The sequence below is a fragment of the Podarcis pityusensis genome (genome assembly GCF_964106645.2).
Source record: "Podarcis pityusensis genome assembly, chromosome: 17".
In the NCBI taxonomy this organism is placed as follows: Eukaryota; Metazoa; Chordata; class Lepidosauria; order Squamata; family Lacertidae; genus Podarcis; species Podarcis pityusensis.
This window is the reverse complement of record NC_138042.1, coordinates 2,728,734-2,756,351: the sequence shown is the minus strand read 5'-3', so window position 1 is coordinate 2,756,351 and position 27,618 is coordinate 2,728,734. Positions and strand designations below refer to the sequence as shown.

Below are 27,618 nucleotides of genomic sequence, written 5' to 3'. Positions count from 1 at the left end.
TCTCGCACCATGGCTGGCGGCGCCGCGGAGCGCGCTGGCGGGCTGCTGCTGCGCCGGACGGGCGCTTCGCTTTCCCGCTGCAGCCGCTTCGCGACGGAGGCGCCCGGCGCCCAGCCCAGGCCTCCGTACGGGAGCCGGCAGCCGCAGGCTCGGCGGGGCGCCGCGGCAGCCCCCGGCGCCGACCAAGAGGCTCTGGCCGGCAGCGCGCCGCCCCCCGGGCCGGACCGGCCGACCTTCCTGTGGGCGCGCTACGGCGAGCTGAAGCGGCTGGTGCAGGGTGAGCCGAGGGGCTTCGACTGGGGCGGAGGGCGCCCGGCCCGGCTCGCTTCCCCCGGGGGATGCTGCCGCCCCTTTGGCTTCTCCCCTTCTCTCCTCCCGCAGGACCCCCCGTTGCTTTTCCCTTTCCATGTACTTCGTAGCAGTGCCCTTCCCGGGGTACCTTTTTGCCGCCCCGAGGTAGCCCGCTTCCTGACACCTTTTGAGGCACTCCTTTTGGAGTGAGGACTCGCGCATCTCGCTTGCCGCTTGTTTTGTGGGGACTCTGCTCCGGAGCCGTCGTGCTTTCTGCTGCCAGTCGAGCTGGGTCGCGGGATCCCCTCCCCTTTGTTTCGGAGACATGTCCGGGCGGGCCGGGACAGCGGCAGAAGGGGCTGCTTTGTGTCTGGCTTTTCAGGCAGGGCTTCGGAGGGTGGGAGGAAGAGAGCAAGAGCCACGCGGCGGCTGCAAGAACAGGGAAAGGCTCACATTTCCTGTGGCGGGGATCTGTTAAGTCTTTAAGGTGCCACGGGACTCTTCTGCAGCAAGAACACCAAACACAGTGAATTTTAAAGAATTGGAGTTGTTTTATTGCAGTAGTTTTAATTGATTTAAATTTGCACGCAAAAAACAGGTAAAACAAATCTTTGGAAGAAAGTGCCATCCTTTCTTTGTTTTTAGATTATGCATCCATGAATCTGGAAGAGCCATTCCTTCCTGTGTGGGAGAGAAGCCTCTTCTAAATGATGTCTGCTACCCTTGATTTTTGTAAATATTTGCATATTTTTAAAAAAGTATTCTTTCTTTAAATCTGCCTGATTAATACAGGTGGTGGAGTCACTTAAAAGACTGACTGGAACGGATGATTCATCTGAACATGGTAGTACTAATCACCCCCAGTCCAAAGAAGGATCCTGATTTCTCAAAAATATGATGCATACATTTTGGGTTCTCCTTCTGAATTCCAGGTATCGGGGGTGGTCTCCCAGTCCTTGTCAGGGACCAGCCAAAAGTATGCATCAAGCAAGCTTGCTGGGGCAGGGGAGAACAGTGCAATTTTAGAGTGCCCCCCTTATAAACCACTAAACATAGATTAGTTACTCCTTAACATGATTTAATCAATCTGTTCTAGTTGCAGCCAGGGATGGGCTATAGCTCAGTAGCAAAGCTGCTGTTGTCCCTTCTATTTTCTTCTTCTTTCTCCCTTTTTCTGTGGTCAGGATTTTTATCAATATTACAGAGATCGGGAGGAGGCATGGGCTGGCGAGTGGACTTAATTGTGTGTAATTTATGTTAAAACTTGTGATAAACAATTAGAAGGTAATGTAATTTCATGGTATGAGAATACCACCATTACATTACCACCATTACTGTTCCCCAGCCCCCAGCATCTTTAGTGCCTGAAGCCTTGGAGAATTGTGGAAGAGGGCATAGATGCCTCAATTTAGCTTGAGACGACTTCCTATTCTCACCCGTTTTTATACATGTTCATCTGCGGAATTGAAGATTCTAACAAACCCTGTAGAGATGATGTTAGCTTCAAAGTAAACCAGAGTAGAATAGTGTGCTTTTATATATTTAGTGTAACGTTAACGGTATTTAATCCAGTTTTGTAATAAGGATGGACATACTTATTTGGATGCACAAAGTGATCAAACTCCTGCTCTTAATTCCTGACTTTCTCCTAAGTGCTACAAAAATTGCCATGTCTCTCCCTCCTCTCTTCTTCCCCTCCCACTGTCCTCTGCACCTCACAAAAATATGCATTACAAAGCTTAACAGTTTCTTCCTTCCTTCCTGGGCACTGCCAGTTTCTTGAACTGTGGCATCACTACCCACAAAGTTTATTTGGCCACACCAGGCTGTCTGACCCAGCAGTTCCCTCTGTGCTTTGCCTGTTGACCACAAAGAATCTTACGCATTTCAGCATTTGCTGAATACAGTAATTTTTATTTCCAGCTCAACCAGTTTATTGGGGGGGGGGGGATGACAGAAGGCAACGTGTATTCCGTGCTCCAAGATGAGCTGACTCATCACTTGGCATAAGGCAAATTCTTCATTAGTGTGCCTGCTTGCACTTGATAGGGTTAACTAATGCAGGATGTCTGCTGTTGCACAAGTGCTACGTGTTTCGAGCAGCAAAGTGTATGTGCTGCCCAGGTATAGCCGTCTGTGTTCTTAAAAGACTGAGAGCTGTGTGGACAACTGGATGCTTTATATTTTGGCTGTGAAGCAGTTCTGCCACTTGTTCAAGCTCCTCCCTGAAGGACTGAGGAACACAAGGAACTGCCTTCTACTGAATCTGACCCTTGGTCCCTCTGGCTCATGTGGACAGGCAGGGGCTATCCAGGATCTCATACTCTCATACAGGGCTCTCCCCAGCCCTGCCAGGACATGCTATCGGGGATCAAGCCTGGGACCTGCGTGCAAAGAAGACACTGTAGTTGAGAATGGCCAAGATCCATTCTGTTTCCAGTGGTGCCCATCCAGCTTCCAAGCCAGCTATGAATGTGAAGCCATAATAGTGCTTAGAGAAGAACTAATTTGGAGGAGCAAAGGGGTGGCAAAGGCTATTATGGGGAGATTTAATCTTTGTTGTCTAGCAGGCAGTCCCAAACGGTGGTTCATGGAGATAAGCTTCATTTAGGTGGTTAAAAGAGTGACTGTGGATTTGTGGTTGAAGAAGGGATGTTTTGCCTCCTGAGTTGGAGTTAGGAAGCCTCTGAATACCAACTGCTGGCCATCAGAAGTGGGGGAGGAGAGTGCTGTTGGCTTCGGGTTCTACTTGTGGGCTTCCTGTGGGCATCTGGTGGACTACTGTGAAAACAGGATGTTGCGCTAGATGAGCCATTGGGTGATGGACCCAGCAGCCTCTTATTATTATAGCATGGCACTGAATGGCCTTCATATTGCTCATTTAAATAAGGGGGAATCCAAATGACTAGTTCTTAATTTCTAAGAAAAAAAATAAATTAAGGCTTGGGGTGGGGTGAGGCTGAGGTCTATTTAGGAGCCATCATGTCTGCTTTGTACCTTAATCCTGTATATGTGGAATCTACCTGTGGTCACTCAGTAGTAAGGAAAGGCATGCACACTATACATAGTTAGAGGCATGTTTCTTTGTTGTAACTTAATGGATTTGAGGACTTAGCCCTATATGGAAAGCAAATTCAGAGGCTGAGACGTGGCAGACATAAAGCCCTGAGGGTAACAAGGACTCCTGGCTATGCAAGATGCCTCCTGAAATGTTCAGTAGTAACAGATTGCTGGTGTGCAAGAACAGACTTAGAGGTGGGGAGACTCTCCAAGGAGGTCAGATAGACAGTCGCTTGAAGTATTGCAATAAAATGAAATCCAAAAAAAAAAAAGAAGTAATGCAAATTCAATTAAAAAAAACCATTATCAATATTTAATGTGATGGATGTACCATCTCCCTCCTGTCTTCAGCCACAAATCAACAGACACACTACAGACCACCTGCATGAAGCTCATGAACCACTGATGGTCCATGGACAGAAGTTGGGGAACCCTTGATTTAAAGCATTCTTATACCACCTTAATGGTTGTGGAGAATCATGGAAACTATTTTTTTAAAGATGCTGAGAACTGTAGCTTTGTGAGTTCAACACCCTGAACTAACTAAGTATGGTACACTGGAGGGGGGGGCAGGAGGAGAGTGAGGCTGAAATGGAGATGGTCCAATTTTGTGATCATTTGGGCCCTAGTTCTTACATAAATGGCATACCATGACACAGGTAGTGGTTCACATGATGGGTTGATCCTTCATACAAAAACACTCCATAGAAAGCTGGCATACTGGGGAGAAGGCTAAGCTGGAACCCTTCTCCTTGCCTTGCTACTTCTGTATTCAAGGATTTTCTTTTTTAAGGAGAAGCATTTAGTTCTATGACTCCTAGCAATCATCTGAAGTTGTGCAGCTCAGATACAGATTTATCACACCATTGAGAACTAGGTTCTGGTCTCTCGCTATTCTGTGATGGAAAACAAGGTCCTGATTAGCTGAAACAGGACCTGTTTTTTCAGGGATCTGACCCTTCCCTTAACAACTAAATTCCTATTTCTTAGCCTTCTGCTTTTCAGAGAAACCAGTAAGAAAATGGCCATGCACTCCTTTCAACCTGTCTATAGCCTGGTTAGCACATAATGCTAAATCATGTTTTACTTAGCTCAAGTGGTGTTTGTTTGAATGCCTGATCTCAGCCCAGCTGGGTAACCATGGCTTCTTTTCTGGTTACAAACCACAAAATGAAGCCATGGTTTGTTGTTGGCTTAAGAACCATGACCTGTTTTAACTGTGGTTTGACATTATTTCCAAACCCAACAGTCTTGCTAAACTATGATTTGCTTGTTTCCTGCAGCCACTCATGATGACGCATAGGCAAGAGCATCTGGAAACCAAACCAAGCTTTGGAGAAAGGAGCCACGGCTTATTTGTTCGTCTGCAAGATGATTTGTTGAATAAACCATGGCTTAGCATTATGTGCAAACGCAGCTGTAGAGGACTTATCCCACTAACTTTGGTTCATGAGTGAGGGACATGTTTTGTCAGTTACCCACTCTCTTAACAATCTGCCTCCTGAGGTATTTTATTTTGTATAACAGACCCAGGGGGTCACCTCACCCATTGTTTCTGGCTTGGGAGTCATCTTTTCCTAGAAGAATTCTCCCCTTCTGGCTAGAATGAAACCCAGGTAGTCTGTATTCCCACAGGTTCTACCTCCCCTGGCACAGACTTAGCCTTCCAGTCTAAATACCTTCTCCCAGTCTTAACCCAGTCTTCCTATCTAAGCTGTGAGACTCCTTCCTCTTGCTGTAGATTGTCTCTTCAGTGTGGTTGTTCAACTCAAATCAGAACGAGTTCTCCCTCAGACAAATTCTATCCTAATCCCTTTCTCCCATCTCAAATCATAAAAAACTCCCATCTAAAAACTCCCTCAGAAACTGCTCCTTGTATTCTCCCTCCCATCCATGCAATGAGTCAGGTCCCCTCCCCTCCATCCCTGGATCACAATTTTATTATCTTTTGGAACTAAACAAAAACATATATTTGGCTATTTTTGGTGAATCTCTATGTTTCAAAAAATGGGATTTCCTTGCCTTATTATGGCACTGGGAGTGCAGTATAGGTTGTGGAATGGAGAGAAATGTATAGAAATGGTGGTGTTTGCGTGTCATTGCAGCATAGCACGCAATCTCAGGAGGCCAACGTTTCTGATGTGTTGGGTACCCCTACTTTTGTCTGTAAGAGGCATCCATTTGGAAGTGTGTGGTAATTGCTTGTGCTTCCATCTTCCTCCAGATTTGCTTCCCCCAGGGGTCTGCAATCTTCTGAACCCTTCAACAATCTACTCCAACAATGAGATTTCCCTGAGTACTATCGGAGTGTATGGATTTGACTATGACTACACACTGGCGTTATACTCACCTGCCCTCCACTCTTGCATCTACAACACAGCTCGGGACATCCTTGTGGAGCAATATAAGGTACCTCTAGAGCTTGTATGTCCTGTTGACTAGAACACAAGAAAAGTAATTGGCAAAACTGGAGGGAGCTTGGCTTGCACAAATGGTAGCGACTGAAGGTTTGAAAACCTTTGGGTGGGGATGGGAAGCCTGTGGTCCACAGGCCAAAGTTGGCCCACCAAGGGTACCTGCTTGATCCATGAGCCCGTTTCCCCCAAAACTTGCCCACCTGCCCCCACACCTGACATCATATGTACACTTAAACCATGTTCACAATTGTGCATTGGCAAGGGAAATCAGGCTTCGGATATACTGCCCGTCAGCTAAGCAGCGCTGGATTGGCTGCTGAAGTGCTCCCTGTGCGGAACTTCCTCACACACTGGATGTCTGCAGAAAACAGGTTGTGGCTCTACCACCCATCAGCTGGTGGGCAGTAAAACTGGAGCTGCAGGCATTCTAAAGCACAATGCAGGACTCTTGTACTGTACTTTGAAGTCAAAGGCACTTGCTATCATGGTGACACCAGGTGGTTGGCAGCCAAGGCCAGGATCTGACCAGTGGAGCTAGAAAGGTTCCCCAGCCCTGCCTTAGGCTAAGCGAGACATGAGAGGAGGAGGCAGCCGTGTTTGTATGCTTGTCCTGTTCTGTGTAAACTGTATGTGTTTGGTTTTTGCATCAAAAGGAGCGTTCAGGTGGACGAAGCTGAACCCTCTGCTGTCTACCTCACCATGCTCTGTCACTGCAGGCACTTTTCTGGCAGCTCAGTTATCCAAAGTGGCCCAGGCTAGAAAAGACACTTGAAGCAGTGGGGAAAGGGGAGGGTTTAGCACTCCTCATTCAAGTGCTAAAAAGTTAACTTTTACCTCTTGTCTTATATGTGAACAGGGCAGACAGACCAAGAGGGCTGCTCCTGTCATGCCTCCTCTGCCTCTTAATGGGTAAAATGTGCATTTGCCCTTCATGCTTGGGAACCTGTATGGGCCTCCCAGTGTTATTGGACTCTCAACTCCCATCATCCCCAGAAAGCAGCACGGCTAATGGATTGGGGCTGATGGGAGCTGTAGTCCATCAACATCTGGAGGGCCACAGAGGTTCCCTATCCCTGCTGTCTGTGCTTGCCTCTGGGATCCCAATTGTAGCTGATAAACATGGATAGCATGGTTCCAAGCAATTCCCCGCATTGACTTCATCGAGAAAAAGTATTATCTTTGAAATCCGCTTCCAAATGACACTTGAAAGGCTCTAGACTTTTTAAACTGATTGACCACCTTGCAAATTGTATGTTTTGTTCTGTCCCATCAGTATCCAAAGGGCATCCTGAAATATGAATATTGGCCGAACTTTGCCATCCGGGGCTTACACTACGACATTGCCAAGGTGAGATAGAGACAGGTGGCTTGTCCTGTTGTGGTGGCTTTGGCAGGACAGCAGAGGCTGGAAGAGCAGAGCTGTGGGTGCATGTGTCAAATCTCACTTTAGCCTGAAGTCACCAGGTGTTCTTTGCCAAACTGCAGTGGCCTAATGCAGTAGTGTAATCAACTTGGAACATTTTAAAAGTCTTCTTGAATAAATGCTAAGCATTATTACTTGTCACCTGTGCAAATAAGGGTCACTTTCAGCAGGGGGTTAATTGTAAGCCAAGGGAAGAGTTTGTTCTTTTTTTCCATTGTGGTCATCCATGTAGCACAAATGTGGGCAGGCAATGCATTATACATAGGGCTGCCTCTGAAGACGGTTTGGAAGCTTCAACTGGTGCAGAATTCGGTGGCCAGGTTGCTCACCAGGGCAAGATGGTTTGAGCATATTACACCAATCCTGGCCCAACTGCACAGGCTGCCAGTTGGTTTCTGGGCCCAATTCAAAGTGCTGGTTTAGACCTATAAAGGCTTAAATGGCTAAGGACCACAATACCTCAAGGACCACCTTCCTCCACATGAACCTACTCAGACCCTGCAATCATCATCTGAGGCCCTTCTTTGTGTGTGTCCTCCATGTGAGGACCAGAGTGTCCTTTTCTATGATGGCTCCCTGCTTGTGGGATGCTCTCCACAGAGAGGCTCTCCACCTGAGAGCCTCACACCTACTTCCCAAAGCCCAGCGCCTTGCTAATCCAGCTTTGGGAAAGCAGTGTAAGGGATGGGGCATCAAATGTTGCAAAGGGCCACCGTAAAAGGCTTTGGGGGCCACATGCCCATGCGTTGGACCACCCTGTGCGTCCTTTTAAATGTGTTTGTGGGAAGAGTGTCATTGGTTTGTTATTGCTCTTGTTTTTATAATGTATTTTGTGTTCATATTTTGTATTTTTATGTGGTGAACCGCCCTGTGATCTTCAGATGAAGGGTGGTATACAAATTCAATAAATAAATAAAGTATTGTTTCATGAACTAATTTGCAATATAGGTTTCCTGTGTGCTGACTCCACATTTCTCTTCTGTCTGCCATACAGGGCTTGCTCATGAAGATAGATGCCTTTCATTACATTCAGCTGGGCACCGTTTACCGGTAAGTGTTGCTCACATTGGCCCCCAATGGCTGAGATGGAGCAGAATTTCATAGCTTAGATATTGGAATTGAGGCTGTTCCTAGACCTAATTTTTAATATTCTTCTGTATGGTCATGCCTAAGATATAACCCTGATTCCCAGGAAATAGAATTTGCAAGTTGGGAAACAGTCCCGAAGGCATGCGGTCCTTTTAATTTCCCTTGAAAACTCTGCTTAAATTTGTGTTAGCCATGGCTAGCTGTGGTTCACATGGAATATTAAACCATGGTTAAGTCAAACAACGCAAGGAAGAGTGGAAGGAGCATCCATCCCTTGCTCTGGCTCAAAATTTGCAAACTAGTTTGTAAGGAGACCGCATCATGTCTGCACGAGTCAAACTGGAATTCATAACTTCGTAGCCACATTACTCACATGCAGCACTTTGATTCAGCTGCGAAATGATGCTCTCCTGGCGACACTGCCAAGCTCCTAAACCTTTCCCCTTTTTGGCATTCCCCAGGGGCTTGAAACCGGTTCCAGATGACGAGGTGCTGGCGTTGTATGACGGTACCCTTCATATCCCCCTCCACCAGGCTAGTGGCTTCTATGGAAAGGTTGGTTCCCTTGCTAGCCCCAGAGTTGGTTTGAAGGCCATCTGCCCGTGTCTTTCGTTGCTCAGTTTCTGTTTCTGACTGAGATGTGGCAAGAGGGGACCAGGTGCCAGCAGAGTGTAGCTCCTTTTATTTGCCTTCCTATGTATCTCTGCTATCCAGGGTCCACCAAGTTAGAAAGGGAGCTTAGTTGGCCTGCAGTTGCATCTACTTTCTAGGCTGGACCTCCATATTCACCTGGTTTCTCTACCAAGTATTTGGTAGGGCATTGCATTGTCTCAGGAGTTTTTGCAGGGAATACTGCAGGATGCATGGCAAACTGAAATGCTGGAGTAAGGATGAAGTGGTCTTCTTTGAAAAGGGGCATCCATAGTGAAGTTTTCGTCATGTTGGCAGAGCACCCCTCATGCTAGGACTGGCATTGCACTTGGAGCCAGTCCTGGATGTACATAACTAACCAGAAGTAATTTGTCGAAGAGGTGTGAGCCTCTCTAGCCGAAGGTGTAATGTTGCCCTGACTCAGAGGACTCAAGCGCCATCCCACTCCCCAAGAGTCAATGGCAGATAAAGCAGACTTGGCCCCTTTAAATAGGGTTGCCATACGTCTGGTATTCAGCCCTCGTAAACAGCGTCCGGGTGGAAATCGATGAATGTCCAGGAAAATCCTGGTGTGTGGCAGCCCATGTCAGAAGTGTCGGTTTTGGTGAATTTCATTAAAAACAATGAACAACTTAACAACTTTGCTCCCCACCCCTGCAAAAAAGAGCTCAACTTTTGTGTCCAGTTTTTCACTTCATGGGCGCAGAGCCAGCAACTGAGATACAGCTGCAGCTCCTGTTTAAGGCTCAGTCTGGGGATGACTGTTGCCGAAGGAACACCTAAGCTCTGCTCTTACTGTGCAGATAGCCTGAGCTCTGTGTGTGTGTTTTTGGCTCAACATGAGAGGAAATTGTTACAAACTTTATAAATAAAATAAAGTATGCCACTCTTCATTCAAAGATCTAAGGACAATCCACAGCATAAAAATACAAGATAAAAACACAAAATGCATTATAAAAACAAGAACAAACCAAACCAATGACCTCCTCCCCCCACTCTCAATGCACCACTTTCACATCCTAAGGTACCACCGTTCTGGTCCTGATCCTGATCGGAACATTCCATAGGTGCTATTTTATGTTTTTTAAACAAATGAACGAACATGGAACTATGCATTTAACATAGTGTGTTGTTTGACACTCAGAATGCAGTGTGGGTAGGCAAGAACTTCCCGGTGAAAGAGTCTCACGGCAGCCCCTTTCCCCTGCTCACGGAGGGTGCTCTGTACCTCCTAGCTGCCTTTATCTAACCTTGATGTCTCTTGCCTTCCCCATTTTTCTCCATCCAGATCTATGTACAGTGGTACCTCGGGATGTGAACGGGATCCGTTCCGGAGCCCCATTTGCATCCTGAATAGAACGTAAGATGCCTCTGGGAGTGCCGTGTTTCGCTGCTTCCGCGCATGTGCATGGCGTCATTTTGACCATCTGCACGAGCAGCGAAATCTGGAAGTAATGTGCTCCGTTACCTCTGGGTCGCTGCAGAGCGCAACCCGAAAATACATCCTGAAGCATATTTATCCCGAGGTATGACTATATCTGATAAATCAAATGATGGAAGCGGAAGTAAATATGCTCATTCTCACGTAATTGTGGATTTTGAAGGTGGTTGGTGAATGTAGGGCTCTGATGTGTAGCTGGATTGGATGAACCAGGAATTCTGCAAAGTTGGACAGTTACAGTCCCTGCACTAGCAAGAAATGGGTGATGAGTGCAAGCAGTTCTGACTGAGAGTTGCTGTTCAAGCCAGGAACAATCTTTGTTTCTCCTTCCCTCCCTTGGACTTCCCAGGGTCCAGCCATAAAGCAGTTTATGGACATCTTCTCTCTCCCTGAAATGACCCTCCTGGCCGTAGTCAATGACTTCTTCATCACCAACGACATTGATTACGATCCCATCCATCTCTACAAAGACGTAACGGTGTGTTTCCCTCCACTTTCCTGAATATTCTGCTCTTGTTGCCGAGTGTTGAGATGTAGGCTTCTGTGTTGAGAATTGGCAGGAGGATTGTTGCTTGCTAGGTGTCCTTTTTTTGGTGGGGGGGGGGGAGGACTCTCTGTTCTCTGTGGTTTACCCTGCAGGCAAATTGAGGAGGAGGATTTGAGTGCTCTCAAGGGCTCTCTTCAGTTCTTTCTTTTTTACTACTTTGTTGTTGTGGGAGGGAGTGACGTATCTCGCCACAGCAGAACAGGCTGTCCTGAACCAAGGAGAGAATTGGGAGGGGCTGCCTGCTTAGCTGCCAGGCAGGCTTATCAAGGAGCCCAGCTGCCCCAAGGCACACAGCACGGGCCTCTTTCTCCTCCTCTGCCTGTGTTTTGAAAAGGCAAGTCTCCTTCTTAGTTGTATCTTTGGAAACCTGAGACATCTGGCTCTGCCTCTCAGACTCACAGCTTCTCTGGAGCCTGCCTGTCTCCTTGATCCAGGGCAAGAGGTCAGAACAGGCATTGTCATAAATAGCATTGCTCCCTTGCTGCCTCCATGCACGTAGGCCCTTTGACTATTCCAAGAGACCTCTCTATTGAGCATTCATTCCAATTTGTTTGCAGGAAGATTAGATGGCAAATGCTCATTAGCAAGCCAACTTTCTGATTTGTTTGTGGGGAGATTAGATGACATTGTGTTACCCCACACTTCCCAGTGCATTTGTCCATCACTTTCCTTATCACAAGAAGTCTTAGGGGGGGAAGCAGGTTTGCTACACAAGACCTCCCAATCAATGATAATTGCACAATTCTATTAGCCTCCTGGAATGTGAATTTGCCTGTATCTGATTGAATTCCACCTGAAAATAGGGACAGGCTTAGTGGGTTCTCATGCTTGTATTCTACAGTGAGGGGGGGAAGTATTTGATCCCCTGCTAAATTTGCCCGTTTGCCCTCTGATGAAGAAATGACCAGTCCATAATTGTAATGGTAGGTTTATTGTAGCTGTGAGAGACAGAATAACAACAGGAAAACCTCCAGAAACCCAGAAGACAAAAGTCAGAGATTGAAGTGCATTATAATGAGTGAAAGAAGTATTTGATCCCCTATCAACCAGCCAAATGTCAGGCTACCTGGTATCTTCACTGTACGTAACGAGCTGAGATTAGAAGCACCTGCTGTAAGGGAGAGGTCTTACCTATAATCCCAGACCTTTGTCTTCTGGGTTTCTGGGGGTTTTCCTGTTGTTATTCTGTCTCTCACAGCTACAATAAACCTACCATTACAATTATGGATTGGTCATTTCTTCGTCAGAGGGCAAACGGGCAAATTTAGCAGGGGATCAAATACTTCCCCCCCTCACTGTACTTGTTCATATGAGAAAGATATTTCAAGTATTTCAGAAGTCTGCACCCAAAAGCAGAATTCTTCAGCTTGCCTAAATTACATAAATCAATCACATTTGCACATTTGTCGAATTATGCACTTGCTGATTGTGCAAAAGGGGGCAGAGAGCTTTGCCAAGATGCCACAACTGAGCACCCTCCCCCCATAGCTTCTAGTATGTCATGACACCTTCAGGCGTAAGGGTTAAAGGTTTTTCTTCCTCAGACTGTGCAGGATCTTGGAATGCACAAGTCTTGAGACTTTCCTTCTGGGTCAGACAGGCTGTCTGAGTTGCTTAGCCTTCCTGAATGGAGTTTGGGATTCTGCTTATTTTGAGCCATATGGTCCTCCAAGCCTCTCCAACAATTCCTGTGGTGCAGGCATCTCCTGTGGTTGTTCTTCCTCCTCCTGCCTACTTGTGATGAGGATTATATATATGGACGTTCCTATTTCAAGGGCTCAAGACCTTCTGGTCCCTTCCAGCCCTACTGGTTTTGTACCTGTACCACATGGATGTTTCTACACCACAAATTTGTGAGTGTGTTTTAAAACAATTATCATGACCCCCAGCTAAGGAATCCTAGCAGCTTTCTTTGGCTAGATACATACCAGGCTGTTAAGGCACAGATCCAGTTCCCCCATATGTTCTTGTCTGCACGCCTATCCACATGAGCAATGGAAAGCACTGTCACAGTATTTCCTGTCCACATTGGTGGCTAGTAGTTGATGGGATGTATTCACACTGTGTCTTATTGTCCCCTCCTCTCAGTACTTCCCCACCTTCCCTAAGTTCCAGAAACGTGAGGCCCATTGTGGGTATGCACACATGTATTCCTTTTCCTATGGAGGCAGCCAAAAAATTTTTGGATACAACTTTTCTGTTATGCCAGATTTGCATTAAAAAACAGATTATTTTTTTTTTTTAAAGACCACTGAGGAGAGCTGTCAGGTAGGGGTGTGCAGCAAAATGTCACCACAAATGTAAAAAAAAACCCTGTCTGCAGAGTGCCAATGGGATGTTGTCAGTGCCAAAAGTGTATACACATGGAGTGCTTAGAAACCATTTTAAACCACTGTGTACACACCACTTTTTTGGAAAGTAGCTGGGAATTTCTCTGTGTTTGAAAGAGGAAGAAAGACAGAAACAGGCAAGGACCAAGCTAGTTGTAACTGTAGCAAGGTCTGCTGCATTTATTTAAACAGGTAAAAACACCGTTGGGATTTCTCAAATCAGATTTGGGCTGTGGTTCAAACGGAGAGGTTTTCCCCTTGTAAGTGCACCCCCCCCACCCCCTGGACACACTGAAGCCGCTATTTGCCCTGTGGAGGAAAACAAGCAAGTATCAGTGTCTCTGAACTCCCTCCACCCACATCCCTGTCAGGGAAAGCAGGGCCAGAAAGGAAAGGGTTAACCCTCTTCCTACAGTTCTGGAGTCCCAGTTGGATTCTTGTTACCCCCCACAAAAACTGGTGGCTACTATTACTTTTTTCTTTTCTTTTTAAAGCAAGTGATCCAGACATGGATCTCTAAACTGGTTTGGCCATCGGAATATGTTGTAAAGCAATGGAGCAACAAAGGCAAGTGATTTGTGGGAGGCTGGGGCCAGTTTGCAAAAGTTTGCAGTGCCTCCCCACCCAACTAGGTAACCTGGCTTGGGATAGAGGGGCAAGTGGGGTGATTCCGGCTCTTAGCCCCCCCCCCCCTTTAGCCCAAAGCCAGCTTGGAAGGGGTGCAGAGAAAGGGAGCAGTATAGCCTTCCTTTCCAAAGTACCATCTCTCGAAAGCAACTTTCAGGGTGTTGGTGAAACATTGGAAACGCAGGTCTGGGGGAGCTAGACCAGTGTGCACATTGTTAAACTTGTTTGTGTATTTCTGAGGTGTTTTTTAAAAACTATTATTAAAAAAAGTTTTTCAATAGGATGCCATCCGGGATGTCCATATTAAAGGCTTTATGTACAAGTGGATTATGCAGGATCTGGGTGAGTAGCCATCTGCCGAGGGGCTGAAGGCAGGGCAGCCACGCAAGCAGGGGGCTGCAAGGGATGCAAATGGCCTTTCCAGACCGGCTGCCTTTCCCAAGGGAAGAGCGTCCATCCACTAGCTAAGCTGGAGAACAAAACACGCTGGTTAGCTAGCCTAGTGTGTCAGAAGTGAAATGTTTTTGTGCATGAAGTGATTTTGCGGAATGGCACAGAGGCTTAAGCAAGTGAACCAAGCAGTGGACTGCTTAAGGGAAGGCAAAACCAAAGATCAGGCCTGGCTAGAGTCTCTTAGTCTGTGCATTCTCTGTGCCTGGACCAAGCACATTCCACACCAAGAAAGCTAAATTCTGCAGTCACAGGAGAAGCCAGCAGACTGAAGCCCCGCCCTTCGTCTCAGAAATCAGAGAGGGATTGGCCAGGTGCTTTCATGTGCATCTGCACAGCCACAAGGGCTAGAAACTTGCTTTAAAAGGGGGGGGGGTTGCATTGTGCCACATTGTGTACTTTTTGTTCACTTCCACAGGGTAGGCATATACACAAAGCCCAGCCTAAGTCAGAAAACGAAAACAACAATCCTTCCAGCACTGCTCCTTCCCACCCAGTGAACCTCGTTTCAGTTTGTCTCTTGGTCCTGTCTGCATCATAGCTGTCAAGTGTCCCTTATTTGAAGGGACAGTCCCTTATTCCAGCGCCATGTCCCGCTGCTGTCCCTTATTGATGGATGTCCCTTAAATGATGTCCCTTATATTTCAAAGGAAGCAGCGCCTCTCCCTCCCTCCCTGCCGGCCAGGGAGGAGGGAAGCTCCAACTGTGTTGCTTGGCTGTGTTGCTCACCCAATAAGAAGTCTAAGAACGATGGGGGGGGGGTGGAGCTTGCATGCCTTGTGTGTGGCTAGTTAATGCAAGCTGAGGGGGTTTTTGAATGCTGGACGCCATTTTGTTGCACGTGCTGCTGCAAACTTTGCAGTGCAAAGCCAGGCCGGGGAGCCATCTTAAGTTGAGGCTGCATAGGCCTTGTGGTGCATGTGAGTCAGATTCTATTCAGTTGAACCTCTGGTTACAAAGTTGGTTGGACAGTGTTCTCGAAGCTACCCAGCATGAGTTTGACCAGACTGCAGGAGGACAGGAAGACTGGAGTGCCTGGAACAGGTGAGGCTGCAGGTCCCTTATTTTGGCTGCTGGTCCCTTATTTTCAAGGCTGCTGGTCCCTTATTTTCAGATCTGTAAGTTGACAGCTATGGTCTGCAAGGAGAAGTTTTTAATGCCCATCTTCCCTCTGCAGAGAAGTACATCCTGCGTGGGGATGAGACGTACGCCGTGCTGCACCGCCTGGCCAAGTGTGGCAAGAAACTCTTCCTCATCACCAACAGCCCTTTCAGCTTTGTGTGAGTCTGAACATGGCAGGGCTGCAAGCTAGAAGTAGGCTGGGCATTAACATTGTCCTGGTCCAAAACTGTTGATCTACAATAGACTTCATTTAAACTCTGCTTAAATGCTGATATTGAACCAATCTGTTGGAATCTCTAGGGCTCTCCTGCATCAGCTGCTCCTGCATTTTCATAGAATTGTAGAGTTGGAAGGGAGCCTGAGAGTCATCGAGTCCATCCCACTGCAGTGTAGGAATCGTAACTAAAGCATCCATGACAGGTGGCCATCCAACTTCTGCTTAAACACTTCCAATGATGGAGAGTCTATCAAACAGCTCTTGCCATCAGAAAGTTCTTGTTTGGTCAGAATTTCCTTTCTTGTAGCTTGAAGTCATTGGTTTGGGTCCTGCCCTCTGGAGCAGGAGAAACTAAGCTTGCTCCATCTTCCATGTGCTAGCCCTTGAGATAGTTGAAGATTTTTTTAGGTTTGACCTAAAGTGTTACACTACTAGCCCTAGCCCTTTTAGGCGGCTCAGGCAGACAGCTTACACTAATTTGACAGTCTCATGGCAGATACGAGAATAAAGGAGGAAGGTAGGGAGTAGTAGGGAGCACTACTGTGGGCTGTGAGAAAGGAGTGAGTTGTAGCCGCTCTGAGCCCGGCTTTGGGAGGGCGGAATACAAATAAAATATTATTATTATTATTATTATTATTATTATTATTAGCTCCTGCACTCTGCCTATTCTTCTGCTGGAATATCTGCTGCCCTTCTCAGGCTTCCTTGGTCTCTGTTGCAAGAGCCCATAGAAGCTCCCCCTGCTGTCTGCTACTGGTGACATTCCCTCTCCTATTCCTAATGTGCCTTTTTCCTCCTTTCCAGCAATAAAGGGATGCGGTACATGGTTGGTAAAGACTGGCGGGACTTCTTTGACGTGGTCATAGTCCAGGCAGACAAGCCTCATTTCTTCAATGATTGTGTCAAGTAAGTGTGGCCCACTCTAAAGCTCCTGCTGTGGATTCCAGATCCTGTATGCCACATTGAGGGATGAGTTCTAGTGCATCCACCTTGGGCGGTTGTGGGGCAGAGCGCATAGCCTGGAGTCTGGGAAGCAGTGCTGGCCCTCGCACACATGCACCGTCTTATAGGTTACACCAGTCAGTATAGAGACTTGAGCCTTAAGAACCTAGTGGATTGCCTCTGGCCACTTTGCAGAGAGCCAAATATTCGTTTGTTTGCTTTCTGTTGCTGGAGGTGGGGGCATTCTGTGTAAATTTGAAATCCTGCTATCTGCCCAACTGCATCATTTTCCTCCTTTCTTTCTTTTTTAAAAAGTAACTTAATACTGACTTGCTTGATTGCCCTAAATATTCCTCTGCTTGCTTTTGTGTGGGGTGGGGAAGGCTTACACTTGCTTGGGACAGAAATGATTGTCTGCTTTTATGAAGATAGGGGTGCTTTGTAAATTATACATGACTTCTGAATATTCTGTTTTCACTTCCTGTCATTCTTCCCCTTCTTTCCTATATCTTGTATACTTTCTTCTCCTTCCCTTTTTGTGTCCTACTGACATTTAAACCACATGGAACGGTTTAAATAAAACCACATGGAGGTTTTATTACAATCAAGAGGTACATATATTTTTGTTAAATAAGTAAAAGAATGAAAATAAGTCTTTAAGGAGGTGCATCTTAAATTGCACTTTTTATAATATTGCCAAAATGCAATGCAAAGTCACAGCTCCTGGTTTTCCTTGGCTCCAAGAGCCGCTTCACACAAGAATTTGCAGAAAACATCTACACAATCTTATGTGTAGGTTCCCCACAGAAACAGTGTGAGGGTGGGCAAGTGAGAATGATTTTGTGGGTTTGGAGGCTAGATGCTGGGTCCCAGGAGCTCATGCCCCCCAGCTCTGGGAGAGCAGAGGGTCTTGTTGGCACCCCACCCACCACTTGCTTCTCTCCTCAGACCTTTCCGGCGACTGGATGCTAATGGGGATCTGCAGTGGGACAAAATAACTAAGCTGGAGAAGGGACAGGTATATAAGCAGGTGAGGAAATGGATTGTGGATGATAAAAATGTCATGGTGGTGGGATTGTCTGTCTTCTGGAAGAATGGAATTAATATACCAGATCTTTCCATGCTTGTAACTTGGGCATGTCAGTCCTTCAGCATATCATCTTCTGTACACACACACACACACACACACACACACACACACACTTTTCTCCACTTGGTTATTCTTGAGGCAGTCAAATCAGATACCTAAGGGATGGGGGAAGTAATCTCCTCTCTCGCAGGTCTAATCCAGTTCCACCCTATGACAGGAGCCTGAATGGCCCTTCAGATGTTATTGAACCACAACTCCCATCAACCTCAGCCAGTATGTCCACTGATCAAAGATGATGGGAATTGTAGTCTAGCAGCATCTGGAGGATCACAGGTTGCCTATCCCTGCCCTACAGTTTCAAGTAGGGTGTGAGGAAGAAGTCGGGAATGGTGTTGAGCTGGTCAACAGGGCCACTTTTAACAGCCACCCTTTGCTAGGTTGTGTGCACTCTCTCTCTCTCTGGTGGTGAGGACACAGCCTAGTCTGGGCTCACCCTCGCCATGGCACAGTGGGCAAGCAAGGGAGAGGAGAAAAGCCCACTGAGGGCTTCTTGCCCAGTGCTCTCTGTTTCTGGAGGTTGGCACCTGGCTGCCTTCTCCATACCAGCAAGTAATTCCATATCTTTTGTCAATTCTAGGTCAAAATTCAGCCTCTTATGTTCAACCTCATTCTATATTAATGTAAAAATTGTGTAGCCATTTTGTTCCTGTATTTATAGAACTCCTTTAACTGACTTCACCTGTCTGGTGATTTTAATGCACCCTTTCTCATTCCACTGTCAAAAAATAAAATATAGGGCAACCTTGTTGACTTCCTCCAGCTTACAGGCTGGCGTGGATCCAAAGTTCTCTACTTCGGAGATCATCTCTACAGTGACCTGGCGGTGAGATCTTTGGGCCTTTTTCTCTGGGGCAGGAACGGAGTGTGGCCTGTGGGAGCTGTGACCTGACTTGAGTTGAAGGGAGGGGAGGGGGGGTGAAGTTGTTTTGGGCTTGCCTATGCCTTCCTTCTTCCACTGTACCTGTCTCCCCACAGGACCTGATGCTGCGCCATGGCTGGCGAACAGGGGCCATAGTTCCCGAACTGGAAACAGAGACCAAAATGGTGAACACAGAACAGTACTCACAAGCACTCACCTGGCTGCAGGCCTTGACCGGCTTGCTGGAGCGCATGCAGGTAGAGGAGAGTCCACTTGGTGGCTGAGAATGGAATGGGGAAAGGGCACAGAGCTCTTCATGGAGGGTTGCTCTTGAGAGATGGCAAAGGATGCTAAAATAGTAGAGCAATAATCCTAAAATCCTAGAATTGTAGAGTTGGACGGGACCCTGAGGGTCATATGGTCCAACCCCCTGCAATGCAGGAATCTCAACTAAAGCACACTTGGCAGATGGCCATCCAACCTCTGCTTGAAAACCCCCAAGGAAGGAGAGTCCACCACCTTCTGAGAGAGTCCCTTCCACTGCCAAACAGCTCTTCCTGTCAGAAAGTTTTTCCTGGTATTTAGTCGGAATCTCCTGTCTTGTAACTTGAAGCCATTGGTTATAGAATCAATAAGGTGCCCTAAAGACCGGTTAACATAGAAGAAATGAAGTTTCTAGCTAGCTTATGGGCTGTGGACATGAATCAGTAGGTAAAAAGGCAGATTTCTTCTGCAGAAGTTGGTTTAGTGAGTTTTAAGGCAGGATGGGATCATCAAATGCTTTTCTAACCACTTGGTTTGTTTCTCCAAAAGATGTTCAAGGATCCAGAAGCTCAGAAGGTGTTGCAGGACTGGATGAAGGAGCGACAAGAGCTCAGGTAGCATTTTATCTCTGCCTTCCCATGCGCTTCACTGTGCCAGATCCAGGGTTACAAATAGCCACATGCCTGAGTGTCTGTGGCAAATCAGAGTTTTATCCAGGCCAACTAGCCAAGGATGTTTCGGGGAGCTGGGGGCGAGGCTGTACATGCGGTGCTTTGCTTTTTCAGTCTGTAGTATTAATGTCAACTTGGAGGGTCATGTGTTCTTTGCATGCTTGAATAGATGAGATGAGATTTACAATTTATACCCTGTTTTTCTGTTAAAATAATACTTAAAGTAGGTTACAATGCAAAACAAAAATACAATGTACAACAACAAAATATGGAATACAAGGCTGATCTACTTGTAGTTGCTTTTCCTTCTGAATTCTAGCTCCTCATCAGGTTATTCTGTTCCACAGAAAATTCCATACTCCTCTGGATGTCCCCTCTGTTGTCCTAGATTCATGACTTCCACACCCCTTTAGCCTCATTATACTTGTACACAAGGGGTTGAATCTGGACTGAGGTAGCTGAACTTGGGTCCCCTTGACTTCAGCAGATCAGCTTCATGACTTAAGTTCAGTATCATTGATTTCATTGGGAACTAGGTTTCCCTGTTGAAACAAAGCCCAGGTAATTGTAATCACTGTATTTACATTTCTTCTCCACCCCGTGCTCTATTTTTAGATTTGTAAACATTTTGGAGTGGAGAGCCGCCTCTACAAACTAATGGTGGAGCTACATCAATAAGAATTTTCCCTCTCTGAAGGTGTGCCCATTTGGAAGAAAGGCAAATAATATTGTGTCTTTAGGTAGCGATTAGTAGGGAAAAGTTAAAGAGGCCCCTACTTTAAGGCCCCTCCCATTAAGAATGGGAATCTGTGCTCCTGCTGCCTCCTGAATTCTAACTTTCTGCAGTTACTGTTGGCATGTGGCAGCTGCTTTATCCTTTGTCTTATTTTCTGAATCCCTTAAATCTCCCTGCCTACTTACAGCTGACTCCAGGTTTGAGAAGACCCTGTCCAGGTGCCCTCTGGTAGGCTGTCTTCTCCATCATCAGTTGCCCTCCTCCATTGGGCTTAACTGGCAGTGGGCAGCAGCAGCAGCACTCTTAAGCATTGCCAGGTGACTGGCTCTAGCCTGTTTTTAATTTTCTACAATGGCCCAGATTATGAGCCACATGAGCAATTCAAATGGCAGCTGGACCCAGCTTTTTGGTGGCACTTGGAGCATCAGGCCTGAATTGGTGGAGTTTCTTAAAGGGAGCCCCAGGTATCAGCAATGGGCCCTAGCAGCTGCCAGGTGTTGACTCTGCCTAGTCTGCCTGTAGCAAGTGGGCAGCTGTGCAGTCACTGCCATGCAGAAAATGGCTAGTTTCTCAGTGTGGGTTGAAAGTGTACTAACGTTCCCAAGCACAATTCAAAGTGTTGGTGCTGACCTTTAAAGTCCTAAACAGCCAGCCCTGTATATCTGAAGGAGCATCTCTACCCCCAAGAGCACTGAGATCCAGCTCCGAGGGCTTTCTGGCGGTTCTCTTATTACAAGAAGTGAGGTTACAGGGAACCAGGCCGAAGGGCTTCCTGGTAGTGGAATGCCCTTCCATCAGATGTCTAGGAGATAAATAATTATCTGATTGATAGGAGTCATCTGAAGGCAGCCCTGTACAGTGGTACCTCGGGTTACAGACGCTTCAGGTTACATACACTTCAGGTTACAGACTCCGCTAACCCAGAGATATTACCTTGGGTTAAGAACTTTGCTTCAGGATGAGAACAGAAATTGTGCTCCAGTGGCACAGCATCAGCAGGAGGCCCCATTAGCTAAAGTGGTGCTTCAGGTTAAGAACAGTTTCAGGTTAAGAACGGACCTCCAGAACGAATTAAGTACTTAACCCGAGGTACCACTGTATGGGAAAGTTTTTTATGTTTGATGTTTTACTGTGGTTTTATAATTTGTAGGAAGCCACTCTGAGTCAGATGGACTGAGTACATATTAATAATAATAATAATAATAATACAATTCATTTATTGTGGGTATGGATCCTACATGCACAGCAGTTTCAGAAGGATTTCCAGTGACCTCTGAACACTCCAGTGGTGGTTTTCAGCTGACTGTTGGCGAGAGAAGTTGAACTGAGCTGAATTTAGCATTTAATTAAATAGAAGTAATAGCTGTTTATGAGAATGTGGCATGGAAGAGTTTCCCCAGTACGGTTCGATCTCTGCGAGGTGGTCCCCTCCTTTGCAAGGTCTTCTTTCAGAAAACCGTATGTTGCCTAAGGAGAGCCAGAGTAAACACAACAGCATTTCATGGGAGGACACAGGGAGCTGCGTGCGCGCTCTTTCAGAGGGAGTGTAATCCCGTCAAGAGCAGGCGATCTCCCACCCATCTGGTCTGGGGATCTGAATGCTTTAAAAAGAAATCATTTGAAAACAATCAAGTATTCTTGCTAATTTCAAGGTTGCCAGGGACAATGTGTACTAGCCATAAAATACCAGGGTGGATAGGAATCTTTCTAAACTCCCCCTGAGTGAGGGAAACCAGTTGCATCTCACCAGAGAGGGCATTTCATAAACAGGGAACAGCTGTCAAGAAGGTTCTTTTGCAAGTTAGCATAGCTAACAAGTTAGACAGCAGTATCACCAGCAGGGCCCCCCGTGACTAGTAACCCTGGATAGTCTTCCTTTGTGAATTTGTCTTTTAAAGACACCTAAGTTGACAGCCACAACCACATCTTGTATCAAATTCCAGAACTATTTGTACTAAAATATTAGTGCTTCTTTTTGTCTTTCCTGAATCTCCCAACATTCCATTTCTTTCAGTGACCCTGGATAGACAGGGAACATTTTTCTCTCTGTTTTCTCCTTCTAATGCATAATTTAATAAATTGCAGCATATCTTTTCTCTTTCTTGCTTTTTTTTCTAAACTAAAAAGCCACAAACGTCGTAACCATTGCATGTAGGAGAGTTGATTTTGTTTCCTCTTTTTTGTACCTTTCACAGCTCTGCACTCCCCTTCTCTGAGGTGCAGCAAGCAGAACTCTTTGCAGTATTCCAGGTGCAGCCACTCCAGACAGTCTCATTTGTGATGTCTCTTGTTTTGATCCCTAGCACAAAATTCACTTTTTACACCGCTTCTGCACACTAGGTTGACATTTTTATTGAGCTGTCTGCTATCGCTCCAAGAACTCTTTCTGGTCAGATCACAAATGTGTGTGTTGCCCCAGTATGCATTCCTCTACACTTGCTCACTTTTTGAGCTCTTCACAGTCCCTTCATTCCCCCCTGCCCCCTCCCAGTGCTAATAGTCATGTTGTGCAGCCTGAACAAGCTTTCCTTCTGGGTAAATACTCTTTCTGTGAAAATTCCATGAAAGAATTCACAAATTGAGGCTTTTGCTGCTACTGGGTTCTGTCTCATCTGGTGGGCTTGGATTTCATTTCTATAGAAAACAATGGTCTGGGCTGTGCAACCGGATAGCTCTCTAATGGCTCCCCTACTTGCATCTATAGATGCCATGAGCTGCTATTAATTGCCCTAACCCAGGGTCTTCAAACTAAGGGCTGCAGGCCGGATCAGGCCCGCCAGGGTCCTAAATCCAGCCCTCCCTGCTGCTGGTGGCTTCTGGCTAGCCACCACTACCTCTGCCGCCCACGCCACTACCAGTTTCCCATCCATCCTTCCATGGCTCCTTCAAACTACCATTCCTGTTACATATTCTATTTTTCTTAATCCATTAAACATTCTAATTTCTCTCCTTACAAATTTTAACTGCTGAGCTTATTCCAGACCGGCTAAGGTTCTAACATTTTTACAGTGAAATTTTAAATATTCTGCAAATGGTTTCCATTCCTCTCTAAAAACTTTTCTCTTCTTGCTCTCTAATTTTGCTGGTTAAACTTGCTAATTCTGCATATTCCATTAATTTTGCCTGCCATTCCTCCTTTGTAGGTACTAACTCCTCTCTCCATCTTTGTGCATATAAAATTCTCACCACCTAAACAGACTAACTTTTTTACTTGGAACCTCAGATCTCACCATACCTAAAAGAAAGGCCTCAGCTCTCTTTGGAAAGGTCTTCCAAAATATTTTTTTCCAGTTCATTATATATCATTTCCCAATATTCTTTGGCTCCACCACATTTGATTGAAAGTCCCATCCATAACTTTACACTTCCAACATTTACCCAACTCTGACTTATACATTTTTGCTAATCTGTTTGGTGTCAAGTACCATCTATAAATCATTTTCAAATAGTTTTTCTTAAGAGCGTAGCAGGTTGTAAATTTCAGTCCTGTTTTCCACAGCTTTTCACACAAATCTAACTATATTATGGCCTACATCTCCTGCCCAACTAATCATTGCCAATTTCACCATTTCATCCTGTCTCTCATTCTTGTAATAACATACATTTTAGAAATTGACTTATCGTTATTTTCTATTAGCTCTTTCTGAGGTATGTTCCATGAAACCATATTGTTTATTGACGTCAAATGTTTCATTCACTTGACAGTATTGCAACCAATCTGTCACTTGTTGCCGACTCCTTCCATCTTCTTCAGGCTTACACTAGTATCTGTAAAGTCCAGTAATTCTCTATATGTTGGCCATCTTTTTTCCATATTAAGTTTTTCACTGCAATTGTTTTGATGGGTCAAAGCCACAAATGTGTTTTACTTTCTAGCAGGTTTTTATATTTTCCCCAGACTCCATAGATATTTCTCCTAATTCCATGATTCATAAAATTCTTACGTATTCTTGCTTTGCCATACCATAGACATGCATGCCAACCAAATTTAACACCACACCCCTCCAAATTGAGCAGTTGAGTGTTCTTCAACTTTATCCATTCTTTTAACCAACACAAGCATGCTGCTTTATAATATAAATGCAGATCTGGCAGAGGGAAGCCTCATTTTTCCCTAGTATCAATCAATATCTTATATTTAATTCTTGGTTTCTTCCCCTGCCAGATAAATCTAAAAATATCCTTCTGCCAAGAAATATCCTTCTTTAAAACAGCTTAGGTTATTAATTATTGGGGCAATTTGAAATAAAAATAACTTTTCCAACAACACGTTCATTTTTATGACCGAAATTCCACCCAACAGAAAGCTGAGATTCTTGAAGAGGTGCATTCTTCAGCTATCACTGCATGCTGCAGTTTCCATGAAAACACATTGTCCTGTTGCAGCTTGCTAGGTCACCTAGCTAGGTACAGAACCTAAGAAGCCAAAGATTTAATTTTGTATGCTGTTGTCTAATAACTCTTTCTCTTTCTCTTCTCTGTGTCCCCTCAAACTTGCTGCAGGGCACTCACCAAAAACCTCTTCAATCCTCAGTTTGGCAGCATCTTTCGCACCTGCCACAACCCCACCTATTTCTCACGCCGCCTGTGCCGCTTCTCGGACGTCTACATGGCCTCGCTCAGCTGCTTGCTCAACTATGACCTCAACTACACCTTTTACCCAAGACGCACTCCCCTGCAGCACGAGGCTCCCCTCTGGATGGATCAGCTGTGCACTGGCTGCATGAAGACTCCCTTTTTGGAAGAGATGGCTCATATCCGCTAGGGACCTGCGCAGGCAGGGCTGCAGAGGCTCACAACTCTGCCCCAGACCCACAAGTGCAGCAGTGAGGGATGACTTCTTGAATTAGAATCCCTGCGGGTTATTCGTCCAAATTTACAAAGCAAGAGTGCTTCCTAGGAATGTCTTAATTGTTACGGCCTAATTCATCTTTGCCAAGTGGTCTTCAGTATCCAGTCTTGCTTGCAGGCATCAGAAGTGCCTTGCTGGCTCAGACCAAGGTCCAACTAGTCCAGAATTCTTTGCAGGATCCCTAGGAGCTAAGTAGGTTCTTGGGCCTATCTCAAATTGGCCAGGAGCCCAACAGCAGAGTTTTGGTTGGCCTTCTTCCTGCAGGTGCTCTAGGAAGCTGGGAAGCCTGTCAATTGCTTGTCCGCTGGTGGAGCACCTTGGAATGGTCATGCAATCCTCTCTGGCCTGCCCTGGGGAGGATAATTTCACAGGCAAACTCACTCAGCAGCTGTGTGGGGGTGGGGGTGAAATGTTATTTTTGCTCCAACTCACAAAACTACTCTGCCCCCACCCCTTGCAGGGGTGTTCTGAAGTGCTTGAAGTTTACCTTTTCCCCACTGTTGGGTTTTTGTGAGGGTGATTTTTGCTTGCAACCATGGAAGGTCTGGGGTACTGTGGGGAGGGGCTGGGAGGGAAATATCCTGTCTCTTGGTGGGGGGACAGGAGGTGCTAATGGGAGGGTAGGCGTTTGTAGCTCATAAGTCAAATTTTGTACCTTTAATAAAGTTCAGGGTGAAACCTGTTCCTGGTATGTTTATTTGCCAGAAAAGAGGGGTACAGGATCAGAGGTGGGGGGGCACGTGTTTTGGCTCCCAAACGTTCCCTCTTTTACTTTGTCCTAACATGTTTCATCTTTTCTGAACCATTTGCCTGTGATGAGGAGTGGTTTTGGGGTGGGTGTATATTCCTCACTTTAAAAAAAAAACCTTTTCAAAGTAATCTTCCTTTCTCTTCCTATGTAAATTAAGTAAAGTGTACATTAAGATTTCTTACCCTGTCTAGCGTATTCTGCTTCTGCTAAATATGAGGGTCAATGCAGAACTCTGAAACTGCCCCTGACTAACAGGAAATGCTGTTCACATCCTTGGTCTTAATAAGCATTTCCCACACATTCTTAAAATTTAACTTGAAGGACTAGAAACACACTTTCTAATGGCAGCAGCCATGTATTGCACAGTCCAGGGCCTGGATAGGCAAACTAAGGCCCAGGAGTCAGAGCCGGCCCAATTGCCTTCTAAGTCCAGCCCGCAGATGGTCTGGGAATCAGCATGTTTTTACATGAGTAGAATGTGTCCTTTTATTTAAAATGCATCTCTGGGTTATTTGTGGGCATAGGAATTTGTTCTCCCCCTCCCCCCCCAAAAATAGTCTGGCCCCCACAAGGTCTGAGGGACAGTGGACCGGCCCCCTGCTGAAAAAGTTTGCTGACCCCTGGTCCAGTGTTACTTTGCTGCCACCTCATGGCCACCTAATAAGCTGTGTGGAGAGTGAGGTCTGGAATGTTACTTCATGCCATGTGCCCACATAGAAAGACGATGCTACCTCCAGCTGTTTTATGCACACAGAGCTACAGCCTTGTTCAGCCATTTGTTCCATGGGAGAGAATGGAAGGTGGCAGTCCAAATTCCCTCTGCATTCTCCTAAAATGGAACTATTGCTACATCCTTTTCCATAGCCCCAGAGCTTCCGTTTAACTTGCAATACTTGCTTAGCAGGGTGGGGTGAGGTGCTGTTCTTTAAGAGGCTTGATTTGGCTCTGGGATCTCCTGCTGCAGGTCACTAGAATAGTTAACAAAGTGCTTTATAATTTTCTTTACCTTCTAAAAGCCAAGGGAGTAAGCGCTCATTTTCCCCAGAACAGCAGTAAGAATAATGAAACATTATTCTTTATATGGATAATGAAACATCATAAAGAAACAATGAGGCTAAACAGGCAGCAATCCTGCGCACACACAGGAAGAGGTCCCATGGAGTGCAGATGGGCTCCGGAGTAAGTTTGCTTGGCCGTGCACTGTAAGCTATTGAGCCCCAAGAGTGTCTTGCTGAGAGCCCATGCCGCCCCTCTCCTCTCACCCCTGTCATTCCTTGCACCATAGACTTCAGGAATAAAGGTTGAATTCCTCCCCCCCATAAATACATATGAAGGCTTTCATATTTCTGCCAATATTTTGTTGCAAAATAAAGTCTGCTCTGTATACGGCTACATGCTGAGAGGCATAGGAAGTCCTACAAATAAACTGAGTTGTATAGGCTGTCCCTGGCACCTGAAGCCCCCCCCCCCCCTTGTCCCCAACTGAAATTAAGGCTAGCTGCAGTGCTGAAGGTTTGACACAGACCCTGGACTGCCTCCAGTAGAAAGCTTTTTTGAAGTCAAATTGGGGGGCAAATGTTAGAAGTTGCCACTGAAAACCCACAATGGTTTCTCCTGGTTGCAATAGGCTCTCAGAGTTCATGGTCTCTCTGCCAGTGCCAGGCTATTTTGTGGTCTAGGCAAGACTACTTGCACCCACCAAAAAAATTGCTAACTTCAATTTTCAAA

At 46.0% G+C, this 27,618-nt stretch overlaps 1 protein-coding gene and 2 long non-coding RNA genes across 4 annotated transcripts; all 3 read left to right on the top strand.

Moving 5' to 3' along the window:
- LOC308466511 (5'-nucleotidase domain-containing protein 2-like) lies at positions 1-26,067 on the top strand. 2 transcript variants are annotated; one of them, XR_013980861.1, is made up of 15 exons: positions 1-277; positions 5,576-5,760; positions 7,042-7,116; positions 8,186-8,241; positions 8,742-8,835; positions 10,722-10,850; positions 14,158-14,218; positions 15,504-15,606; positions 16,470-16,571; positions 17,556-17,637; positions 18,494-18,580; positions 18,733-18,873; positions 19,430-19,494; positions 19,940-20,112; positions 24,791-24,926. XR_013980861.1 is itself a non-coding variant. In XM_080987321.1 (14 exons), exons 1-14 carry the CDS (start codon positions 10-12, stop codon positions 25,050-25,052), a joined length of 1,710 nt encoding a protein of 569 aa, XP_080843447.1. In that variant the 5' UTR covers positions 1-9; the 3' UTR covers positions 25,053-26,067. The 2 variants fall into 2 exon arrangements, 1 of the variants encoding a protein (XP_080843447.1); XM_080987321.1 differs by lacking the exon at positions 19,940-20,112 and having other exon boundaries at positions 24,791-26,067.
- On the top strand, positions 308-3,209 carry LOC308466534. The gene is made up of 2 exons (XR_013980868.1): positions 308-974; positions 1,419-3,209. It is a non-coding gene; the product is annotated as an uncharacterized lncRNA (long non-coding RNA).
- LOC308466533 lies at positions 10,857-13,156 on the top strand. Its single transcript, XR_013980867.1, has 2 exons — positions 10,857-11,240; positions 11,271-13,156. It is a non-coding gene; the product is annotated as an uncharacterized lncRNA (long non-coding RNA).
- Positions 26,068-27,618: the final 1,551 nt, after the last annotated feature.